Source organism: Mobula hypostoma, chromosome 15 (assembly GCF_963921235.1).
Source record: "Mobula hypostoma chromosome 15, sMobHyp1.1, whole genome shotgun sequence".
Lineage (NCBI taxonomy): Eukaryota > Metazoa > Chordata > Chondrichthyes > Myliobatiformes > Myliobatidae > Mobula > Mobula hypostoma.
The window spans coordinates 19,955,615-19,968,115 of NC_086111.1; the positions used below are offsets into that span (position 1 = coordinate 19,955,615).

The window sequence follows — 12,501 nt, forward strand, 5'->3', positions numbered from 1 at the left end:
GCACTTGCATTTTCAGAAGGCCTTTGACTTCATGCCACAAATGAGGCTGCTTAGAAGTATAAGAGCCCATGTTACTGGAAAGATACTAGCATGGATAGAAGATTGCCTCCTGCCTGTAAGCCAAAGCGCTGGAATAAACGGGGCCTACTCTGGTTGGTTGCCAGTAACTAGTGATGTCCTGCAGGGACCGGTATTGAGATTGCTACTTTTCACTTGGTCAACAATTTGGATGACAGAATTAATGGCATTGTGGCCAAGTTTGCTGACAATACAAAGATAGTTGGAGGGGCAGGTAGTGTTGAGGAAGCAGGGAGTCTGCAGAAGGACTTGGACAGATTGGGAGAATGAGTAAGGAAGTGGCAGATGGAATACAGCGTGGGGAAGTGTACAGTCCTGCACTTTGATAGACGGGATAAAGGTGTAGATTAGGGATTTCCAACCTTTTTTATGTCATGGACCAATACCATTAAGCAAGGAGTTTGTGAACCCCAGATTGGGAACCCCTGGCGTAGACTATTTTCTGAACAGGGAGGAAATTCAAAAATCGGAGGTGTCGGGGGACTTGGGAGTCCTTGTGCAGGATTCCCTGAAGCTTAACTTGTGGTTGGAGTTTGAGTGTGAGTAAGGCAAGTGCTATGTTAGCACTCATTTCGGGAGGACTAGAATATAAAAGCAAGGATGGCTTTATAAGGCATTGGTCAGATAAGGCTCGGAGAATTCTGAGCAGTTTTGACCCCCTTATTGAAGAAAAGATGTGTGGCATTGGAGAGGGTCCAGGGGAGGTTCACAAGAATGATTCCAGAAATGCAAGGGTTAGCTTATGAGCAGTGATTGACGACTCTGGGCCTGTGCTCACTGGAGTTTAGAAGAGCGAAGAGGGAAATCTCATTAAAAGTTAATTGAATATTGAAAGGCCGACACAGAGTGGATGTGGAGAGGATGAGTGAGTCCAGCACTAGAGGTTGGTGGATCTATGGAATTCATTGCCATGGAGGGATGTGGAAGGTAAGTCATTAAGTATATTTAAAGTGATAGGTTTTTTATTAGTCAAGGCATGAAATGTTATGGGGAGAAGGCAGGAGAATGTTGAGAGGGATAAAGATAAACAGCCATGATGGAATGTTGGAGAATAAAATGGGGTTAGTGCAAATGTGTGGTTAATGGTCAGCATGAACATTGCAGTTCATGCTGACCATTAACCACACACTTGCACTAAACCCATTTTATGTTTCCATGCTGTAATTCCCTAAAGACAAAAACAAAAGATTTATTTCTAACTTAATGCTTATTTTCATAGAATATGGAACTCATTCCTTTTCCCCGCAATTCCCTTTGCTCTATTTGTGAAACCAGAAGTAGGGTTGTTTTCTTTTGGTTGGTTTTACGTGCATCAGAATGAAAAGAAAGCAAATCTTCTCTCTTGTTCTTCCTCTCCTTTTCATTATTGTCTCCCTTTTGTAGTTGGTTGTCTCACCACAGAGTTCCTTACCATAACTTTATATTGGGGCAGTCTTGAATATACAATCGTGCCTATTCCCAACCATTCTTTTAGTTTCTGCTTGTGTGGAGTGTCAGCACAAACATAATTCTCCTTCACTTGATGACTTTTCCTGCTAAATAAGTACTTTAGGAACATGTGAAGCTCTCTGACTGCTCTTTCTACCTCTTTTTACTCCAGACCTGAACCACGGCACCTTCCAGAGAAGCAGAATGGGATTAGTGCTGTGCGGACCATGGAAGCCTTTCATTTTGTCAGTTACGTTCCCATTAAAGGTCGCCTCTTTGAGCTGGATGGTTTGAAAGCCTATCCCATAGATCATGGTATGAACTACTCTGTATAATCTTTCATATCAACTTTAGTGAATATTTGCAGTTTGCTTTGAACATTCAGATACAAAGCCTGCATCATTTTACATTGGATGGAGGCATAATTTTGTGTCAGAAGATTGAATTGTTAATATAAAACTTCTTTTAATGTGTTCATTGCAAGTTTGGGTTTGGTTTTATTCCCTACTACATTTCACTGTTCTTCTTTCAGGCATCTTTTGTATTTTATCTTCTACCAACAGTTTGTTGTCTGCATTCAGCTTCAAATGCAAGGGCTTATATTTACTGGGATTCTTGTCTGTGACTGAGGCAGTGGGACAGATTATTTGTCAGCTCATGTCAGCTATTGGCACTCTTGATCTTGCACACCAGGTAGATTCATGGAGTGACTTTAAGCCTCTTCATGGTGACTACATTTTACTCAGACCAGTAGTCAGACTGTTATTAACATCCTGGTACTCATTTGACTGAAGTTATGAATGTTGTCTTTGGCTTCCACACCAGATCATCACCCATTCTGGAAGTACAATTATTGATATTAGAAGAGAATACAAAAGGTCTGGAATCTGTTTTTTTCCTTGTCTCTAGGATTGAACAGTCCTATCAGAATAAGAATCGGGTTTAATATCACTGGCATATATTGTGAAACTTGTTAAATTGCAATACATAGTTTTTAAAATCTGTAAGTTACAATAAGAAATATATATAAAGAGAGCAAAAAAATGAGGTAATGTTCATGGGTTTATTGTCCATTCAGAAATCTGATGGTAGAGGGAAAGAAACTGTTCCGAAACAGTGTGTGTGGCTTCAGGCTCTCTACCACCACCTCAATGGTAGCCATGAGAAGAGGGCATGACCTTGGGTGATGGAGGTCCTTAATGATGGATGCTGCATTCTTGAGGCGTCACCTTTTGAAGGTGTCTTTGATGCTGGGAAGGCTGGTACCAGTGATGGCGCTGACTGAGTTTACAACTTTCTGCAGCTTTGTCTGATCCTGTGCAGTGGCCTTTCCATACCAGATGTGATGCAACCAGTTAGAATGCTCTCCACAGTACATCTGTAGAAATGTGTGACTGTCTTTGGTGACATACCAAAATCTTATCAAACTCCGAATGAAATCTTGGCGCTGTCATGCCTTCTTTGTAGTTGTATTAATATATTGGTCCCAGGATAGACCTTCAGAGATATTGAGACCCAGGAACTTGAAACTGCTCACCCTTTCCCACTGCTGATCCCTCGATGCGGACTGGTGTGTGTTCCCTTGACTTCTCCTTCCTGAAGTCCACAATCAATTCCTTGGTCTTACTGATGCTGTGTGCAAAGTTGTTGTTCTGTTGTTATGAATTGAAAGTGCAGATTGTTATTAATGATTATGATATAGTTGGGATCACAGAGACATGGCTCCAGGGTGACCAGGGATGGGAGCTCAACGTTCAGGGATATTCAATATTCAGGAGGGATAGATGTGAAGGAAGGGGAGGTGGGGTGGCGTTGCTGGTTAAAGAAGAGATTAACACAATAGAAAGGAAGGACATAAGCCGGGAAGATGTGGAATCGATATGGGTAGAGCTGCGTAACACTAAGGGGCAGAAGACGCTGGTGGGAGTTGTGTACAGGCCACCTAACAGTAGTAGTGAGGTCGGAGATGGTATTAAACAGGAAATTAGAAATGTGTGCAATAAAGGAACAGCAGTTATAATGGGTGACTTCAATATACATGTAGACTGGGTGAACCAAATTGGTAAAGGTGCTGAGGAAGAGGATTTCTTGGAATGTATGCGGGATGGTTTTTTGAACCAACATATCGAGGAACCAACTAGAGAGCAGGCTATTCTGGACTGGGTTTTGAGCAATGAGGAAGGGTTAATTAGCGATCTTGTCGTGAGAGGCCCCTTGGGTAAGAGTGACCATAATATGGTGGAATTCTTCATTAAGATGGAGAGTGACATAGTTAATTCAGAAACAGAGGTTCTGAACTTAAAGAGGGGTAACTTTGAAGGTATGAGACGTGAATTAGCTAAGATAGACTGGCAAATGACACTTAAAGGATTGACGGTGGATATGCAATGGCAAGCATTTAAAGGTTGCATGGATGAACTACAACAATTGTTCATCCCAGTTTGGCAAAAGAATAAATCAAGGAAGGTAGTGCACCCGTGGCTGACAAGAGAAATTAGGGATAGTATCAATTCCAAAGAAGAAACATACAAATTAGCCAGAGAAAGTGGCTCACCTGAGGACTGGGAGAAATTCAGAGTTCAGCACAGGAGGACAAAGGGCTTAATTAGGAAGGGGAAAAAAGATTATGAGAGAAAACTGGCAGGGAACATAAAAACGGACTGTAAAAGCTTTTATAGATATGTAAAAAGGAAAAGACTGGTAAAGACAAATGTAGGTCCCCTGCAGACAGAAACAGGTGAATTGATTATGGGGAGCAAGGACATGGCAGACCAATTGAATAATTACTTTGGTTCTGTCTTCACTAAGGAGGACATAAATAATCTTCCAGAAATAGTAGGGGACAGAGGATCCAGTGAGATGGAGGAACTGAGCGAAATACATGTTAGTAGGGAAGTGGTGTTAGGTAAATTGAAGGGATTGAAGGCAGATAAATCCCCAGGGCCAGATGGTCTGCATCCTAGAGTGCTTACGGAAGTAGCCCAAGAAATAGTGGATGCATTAGTGATAATTTTTCAAAACTCGTTAGATTCTGGACTAGTTCCTGAGGATTGGAGGGTGGCTAATGTAACCCCACTTTTTAAAAAAGGAGGGAGAGAGAAACTGGGGAATTATAGACCGGTTAGCCTAACGTCGGTGGTGGGGAAACTGCTGGAATCAGTTATAAGGATGTGATAACAGCACATTTGGAAAGCGATGAAATGATCGGACAAAGTCAGCATGGATTTGTGAAAGGAAAATCATGTCTGACGAATCTCATAGAATTTTTTGAGGATGTAACTAGTAGAGTGGATAGGGGAGAACCAGTGGATGTGGTATATTTGGATTTTCAAAAGGCTTTTGACAAGGTCCCACACAGGAGATTAGTGTGCAAACTTAAAGCACACGGTATTGGGGGTAAGGTATTGGTGTGGGTGGAGAATTGGTTAGCAGACAGGAAGCAAAGAGTGGGAATAAATGGGACCTTTTCAGAATGGCAGGCGGTGACTAGTGGGGTACCGCAAGGCTCAGTGCTGGGTCCCCAGTTGTTTACAATATATATTAATGACTTGGATGAGGGAATTAAATGCAGCATCTCCAAGTTTGCGGATGACACGAAGCTGGGTGGCAGTGTTAGCAGTGAGGATGCTAAGAGGATGCAGGGTGACTTGGATAGGTTGGGTGAGTGGGCAAATTCATGGCAGATGCAATTTAATGTGGATAAATGTGAAGTTATCCACTTTGGTGGCAAAAATAGGAAAACAGATTATTATCTGAATGGTGGCCGATTAGGAAAAGGGGAGGTGCAACGAGACCTGGGTGTCATTATACACCAGTCGTTGAAAGTGGGCATGCAGGTACAGCAGGCGGTGAAAAAGGCGAATGGTATGCTGGCATTTATAGCGAGAGGATTCGAGTACAGGAGCAGGGAGGTACTACTGCAGTTGTACAAGGCCTTGGTGAGACCACACCTGGAGTATTGTGTGCAGTTTTGGTCCCCTAATCTGAGGAAGGACATCTTTGCCATAGAGGGAGTACAAAGAAGGTTCACCAGATTGATTCCTGGGATGGCAGGACTTTCATATGAAGAAAGACTGGATGAACTGGGCTTGTACTCGTTGGAATTTAGAAGATTGAAGGGGGATCTGATTGAAACGTATAAGATCCTAAAGGGATTGGACAGGCTAGATGCAGGAAGATTGTTCCCGATGTTGGGGAAGTCCAGAACGAGGGGTCACAGTTTGAGGATAAAGGGGAAGCCTTTTAGGACCGAGATGAGGAAAAACTTCTTCACACAGAGAGTGGTGAATCTGTGGAATTCTCTGCCACAGGAAACTGTTGAGGCCAGTTCATTGGCTATATTTAAGAGGGAATTAGATATGGCCCTTGTGGCTACGGGGGTCAGGGGGTATGGAGGGTAGGCTGGGGCGGGGTTCTGAGTTGGATGATCAACCATGATCATAATAAATGGCAGTGCAGGCTCGAAGGGCCAAATGGCCTACTCCTGCACCTATTTTCTATGTTTCTATGTTATAGATCAACCAGCTGATCTATATCGTTGCTATATCCCTCCTCATCACTGTCTGAATTTCTGCCAACAATAGTTGTGTCATCGGCAAATTTATACTTGGCATTTGAGCTCTGCCTAGCCGCATATTCATGAGTATAGAAAGAGTAGAGCGGTGGCCTAAGCATGTGACCTTGAGGTGTGCCAGGGTTGATTGCCAGTGAGTGAGAGATGCTATTTCCAATTTGCACTGTCTGTGGTCTTCTGGTGAGGAAGTCAAGGATCCCTTTGCAGAGGGAGGTACTGAGGCCCAGGTTTTGGAGCTTGTTGATTAGAACTTGGGGTATGATTGTGTTGAATGTTGAGCTGTAATCAATAAACAGCAGCCTGACGTAGATATTGCTACAGTCCAGGTGATCCAAGGCTAGGTGGAAAGTCAGTGAGATTGTATCTGCTGTCAACCTATGGTGACGATAGGCAAATTGTGGTGGGTCCAGGTCCTTCCTTAGGCAGGAGTTGATTCCAGCCACGTCCAACCTCTCAAGAGCACTTCATCATAGTAGATTTGAGTGCAACTGGACGATAGTCATTGAGGCAGATCACCCTGCTCTTCTTGCTACTGGTGTGATGGTTGCACTTTTGAAGCACATGGGAGCCTCTGACTGCACAGAGAGTAATTGAAGATGCCCTTGAACATTCCTGCCAGTCATTTGCCACAGGTTTTCAATGCCCTACCATGTGCACCATGAGGACCTGATGCTTTGCGAGGGTACTCCCTCTTGAACAATGTTCTTATGTTGGCCCAAAGACAGAGATCACTGAGTTGCCAGATGCTACAGGAATTTGCACAGGTATAGTTTTATTCTCCCTTTCAAAGCGTGCATGAAAGGTGTTGGACTCATCTGGGAGTGAAGCATCACAACCATACATGATGTTATGGTTCGCTTGTGGAAAGTAATGACCTGCAAATCCTGCCAGAGCTGGTGTGCATCCAATTTCATCTCCGACTTCAATCAGAATTGCATTTGGGCCCTTAAAATCCCCTTCTGAAGATTGTACTGGGACTTCATGGATTGTTCTGGATCACTGGTCTTGAATACCTCAGCTCAGTGGTCTTGAATCCTTCAGCAGACTATGAATCTGCTAGTTCTTCCACAGCTTTTGTTTTGGGTATTCCCAGGCACACACTCATCCGCACAGGTCTTGATGAAGTCAGTGACAACCGTGGTGTATTCATTCAGAATCAAAGATGAGTCTCTGAATGTTGTCCAGTCTACCGACTCAAAGCAGTCGTGTAAGCACTCCTGTAGAAGCTATTTATCTATTTCCTGTCTGTCTACAGTATTTTGTGTTACACATTTATAATGAGTAATTTATCACATGGGTTGGGACCTGGTAGAAGCAAATGAGTACAGTTATGTATTTATGCTTTGTCTTAGTCAAGTTACTCTAGTTGAAAGAGTGAGCCATGGGGTCTTTTTTTTCTGTTGACCTCTAATTATGTTAATTTCACAATATTACTAATTTTTTAGATTATGAAGACATGTAGTCCTCTTTTATTGTCATTTAGTAATGCATGCATTAAGAAATGATACAATATTTCCTCCGGTGTGATATCACAAAACACAGGACAGACCAAGACTGAAAAAAACTGACAAAACCACATAATTATAACATATAGTTACAACAGTGCCACAATACCATAACTTGATGAAGAAGTCCATGAGCACATTAAAAGTTCAAAGTCTCTCAAATGTCCCACATCTCACGCAGACGGGAGAAGGAAGAACTCTCCCTGTCATGCCGACCACAGTCCGACTCTGAGTCATCCGAAAACTTCAAGCTCTGATCAGCTCTCCGACACCGAGTACTGAGCGCCATCTCTGTCCGAACGATTCGACCTCAACCTCGGTCGCCAACAGCAGGCAAAGCCGGGGATTTTGAGGCCTACCCTCCGAAAGGTTCCCGCCCACGCAGTAACGACAGCAGCGAACGAGCGTTTCAGAAATTTCTCCAGATGTTCCTCTGTGCTTTCAAGTCCATCTCCATCAAATCAGAATTGTCCATGGCCCCTATTTAACAGATACAATATCATTTTTCACTGGAGAGCTATATACGCGCGATGTGCTGCTCTCTCTCCTCCTGCGGATAATTTTAGTTTCATTAGTTTTTCGTCGCTATAAGATAATTTGTCTTTGGTTTCGTAATGAAGGATTGAATGTACTTTTTCGACTTGGAGCTTATTTTATTTTAGAAATGCATCATACAGCGTCAACTCCCATACTCAGTCTCTCAGTGGCTTTGGTTTGTTTTACAAGTAACCGCTACATTTTTGTCAACAAAAAAAAAAGTTATACCAAATGAATACCAGTCTACGGCAAAGGATTGCCTAGCACCTGTTGGGGAAATTGGAATGGCAACACCTAGAAACCTGCACGTTGGCAGCTATAGCAGTTTGCAGTAGGACTGTCTGTGACCTTTTGTTAATTCATGCGATGTATTTGTGGTTTGAATACAGTTTGGAATGGTCAGCACTACCTGACCACTGGGGACTGTTGCTCGATTGCATAGCATTTACCTGAGGGTTTGTCACTTTGTTTTATTGAAATGCTGAAGCATTGTCCTGGTTATTGACAGTTGAACTGAACACTGTTTGTTTGGTGTGATTTAAATGCTGTGGCTGAGCAGACTGTTTGTTGACTACATATATTGAATGGAATATTGCCAGTTTGCGGATGTGCTGCAGGCGAACAGTTAATTCCAAGTTGCGCAGTAAGGAAGAAGTAACTTGAGTGCATTGAAGCACAGAACTGTCATCAACAACCCTGCAATTGGGGCTATCAAAGAGAAACTAAACTTACTTTGAAAGCTTAAGCTGGAAGAATCCCAAAAAAATATAAAACAAATATGAACAAAATTAAAGGTTAATTATCATCAATTAAGGATCTTTTGGGAAATAAAGAAAATGCCTTACAAGTGCATTCTTATCTTGAGGACGACTAATCTCTGTGAAGCTGTTGCTAAGCAACATCACATATTCATCTCATTACTTCCCAAGGATGAGCAGAGGAAACAAAATGTTTTTCAATCATTGATAGCCTTTGTAGAGCATTCATAGAGGATGTTACACAATGGTTGACCCAAATATGTCACTTTAAAGGTCATGTTTTAGCAATAAGAGTATGTGGCTCACCTTCCAACAGGTGATGTTTCCCAAATTCCAAAGCATGTTTTGACTACGCCTATAGCAGAGGACCCACAAGATGATGTAAACCTGAAAGACAGTGTATCAAATGTCAGTGCTCAAAGTTTTGCTGCAGGAAGAGCATCTTCTGTATCTAATACCAACTCTGCAAGGTTTAAAATAGAGGCATTAATCGCATGTCAAGGATTATTGAAGGACAAACAGCTACGGAAAAGGAAGGAGCAGCTTAAGTTTCAAGGAGAAATTGCCACACAGGTGGCCAAAGTTAATGTGCTAAGACTTCAAGTGAGGTGAGTGCTAGAAGTGCTCCAGCAGGACAGTCCCATGGTGTGAGTTCCTATATTGACAAAGCACAGGAAAACAAAAACACTCAATGTCAGTGATTTCATTTGTTCCTCAAGTGTCTGTGAAACATAATCAAGACCCCAAGAGGTGGTTAAGGGTGTTTACTCTTAGCCTGTGCTAATGGGGCACTCTGAACATAAGTCATATCCAACAGCTCAAGTGGCTTATGGGAACGTTCACTTACAGCATGGAAGCAATTGTTTCAGACGATAGATGTCAGAATTGTATTATTGATATTACGAGGAAGCAAAATAAAATAACAACCTTATTGGTACACCAGCAATGCATTTCATCTTTTCCTAAAAGAGAGATTCAAATCTTTGTTGGTGATCCATTCTAGTATCATGCATTCATGAAGGCTTTTGACAATACTGTTGAAGGCAAGACTGACAGCTATAGTGACTGCCTCTATTTTCTTGAATAATACACTAGGGGTCGTCCTAGAGGACTTGTCAGAAGTTGCCAGCATGTCAAGCCTAAGAAAGGATATGTAAAGGCTAAGCGTTTACTTCAGGAACAGTTTGGTAATGTTCAGAAAATTGTACCTGCCTGCATGCAAAAAGCTTTCTTGGGTACCTACCAAATCTGAAGACATGACCAGGTTTTCAAGACTACAGTCTTTTTCTTAGAGGCTGTTGCACTGCCTTGGAAGAAGTGCAGTACATGTATGAGTGAACATGCCTGCTAATATGTCAGTTGTAAAAATTCAAAAAAATTGCCCTATGTGCTTTGGGATAAATGGAAAACAGTGGTCTGTGAACTGCAAGAAAGGCATAACCATCAGACTACTTTTGCTGACATTGTTGATTTTATTGAAATGCAAGTAAAGATTGTTACAGACCTGATATTTGGGAATATACAGGATGCTACATCGCCTGCAGTTAACAAAACTAGCCTTAACTTGGTTGTAAGGCTGAAAGAACAGCTTTGCCACTACTGTGGTCACCATAAGAAGTAAGGTTAAAAGTTAACCTGAAACTAATAAAAGGGAAATGGTCTCATCTGCCAGAGGGGTTTGTCTGTTCTGCGAGGGTGAACATACATTGGATTTGTGCCCTCAGCTGGAGAAAAAGGCTCTTAGTGAGGAGATTGCCTTCCTAAAGGAAAATTATGTCTGCTTTGGCTGTTTGCTTACAGGACACATCAGCCAGGATTGCAGGAAGCATCTTTCATGCAAGGTATGCAGTTGCAGGCATCTCAGCATACTTCATATTCACTCTAACAAAAAAAAGATGCAGAATTAAAACAAGCCATGAAGCCCCTGGATTTTGGAAAAGTTACTGCTGCACAGTTACACCATTTTACAGATGCAAGCAAAGATGGCTATGGAGCAGTGACCTACCTGTTGTCAGACAACTCGTATTCTCAGCTGTACAGTGTATTTATCGTGGGAAAATCTGGGCCAGCTCTGTTGAAGTCAGTTTCCATCCCTTGTATGGAGCTCATCGCTGCTCCAGTGACAAGATGTAGGGACACATTGTGGAAGAAGAATACTGTCTTAGTGTGTTGTCTGTTGACAGTTGCACACAGCTCCAGCACGCCAGCACATGGCTGATGTATCTCCAGGTGACCCTTCGTTTACACATTAGGAGTGGAATACTTTGGACCATTTGAGGTGAAGAGCAGGAGTGCAGTGAGGAGGTATGGGGCCATATTTACCTGTTTAGCTATTTGAGCAGTTAAGTGGCATCTTTTTCGACACAGATTCTTTTGTTAATGCACTTCAATGCTTAATAGCAAGACAAGGATAGGTTCCTGAACTGCACTCTGATAATACGACAAACTTTGGAGCTGACCATGAGTTGAGAGAAGCCTTTAAAGAAGGATCAGAGATGCCCTTCTTCAGAAAGGAATTTAGTAGATTTTTAACCCCCACCCCACTCCCGGCTGGTTCACATCATGGAGGAACATGGGAAAGATGAATCAGGTCTGTGTGAAAGGTCCTTAATTCCACCTTGTGGGTACGGAATCTTGACAAAGGAGGTTTCCACACAGTACTTTGCAAATTAGAGGCTATCATCAATGGTCGTCCAATTACTAAGGCATCCTCTGATCCCAATAACTTGGAAGCATCTATATGATGAATAAACTCTTCTCGAGCTTCCAGCCAGGTACAGGTATCGATTTTTGACATACGTTTCTATGACAAACTCTGCCATCTTCATCAGGAATGATGCCAAGGCAGGCATAGTCCTGTGGTATATATATCTCCATTGCCTGTCCCTCCTGATTGGTTAGTTGACATCAACAACAGAAAACTACTATGGGATTGCCTGGTGAAGGAAGCCATTGAAATAAAGCTGGAAGAAAAGCATTTTAACAAAGACAAAGGTCTTGCTCTAAGTAAGAACTGGAATTCGATTGTAATTAAGGTGGGACAGCGGAAACCTGATTGGATGAGGACTAACCAATCAGGAGAGACGATGACGAGGGTATATATACCATTGGAGTAGACATGCCCAGGTATCATTCATGATGAAAGATGGCAGAGTTTCTCATCAAAGTGTCAGTTAAAATTGATATCTGTGCCTGGCTGGAAGCTGGAGAAGAGCTTATTCATCTCAGTATGTTTCTAGTGAATCTTCACTGTACTATAAGCCCAATGGTGGTCATCTCCTAATTGTAGTATCCAGGGCTGAATATAGTGCTCTGGATGAACTCAAGTTAAAGCTATGCAAAACTAAAATATTTCCTTTTCTATTCGTATTTGAACATACAAAAGAATTAGGAACATAAGTAACTCACTAAGCCCTTTGAGTCTGTCCTCCCTGCATAACTAAAGTCCTGCAATTGGGGCAACGTTCTTGTGAATCTCCTTTTCACTCTCTCCAACTCAGCCTCATCCTTCCTACAGTGCGGTGACCAGAACTGCACGCAATATTCCAAGTGCATTGTAAAATTACAACATGACATCCCAACTTCTATGTGTTTTTTTAATTCCTAAAGGGGTATTGGGGAT

General features: G+C 42.3%; 1 protein-coding gene across 1 annotated transcript in view; it reads left to right on the forward strand.

Annotated features, from left to right (window-relative positions):
• Positions 1–12,501, forward strand: part of bap1 (BRCA1 associated protein-1 (ubiquitin carboxy-terminal hydrolase)) — an 85,474-nt gene that overhangs the window by 40,869 nt on the left and 32,104 nt on the right. Inside the window, exon 7 of the mRNA XM_063067826.1 lies at positions 1,679–1,821. Coding sequence (XP_062923896.1) covers positions 1,679–1,821 — 143 coding nt within the window. The remainder of the gene's footprint in view (positions 1–1,678; positions 1,822–12,501) is intronic.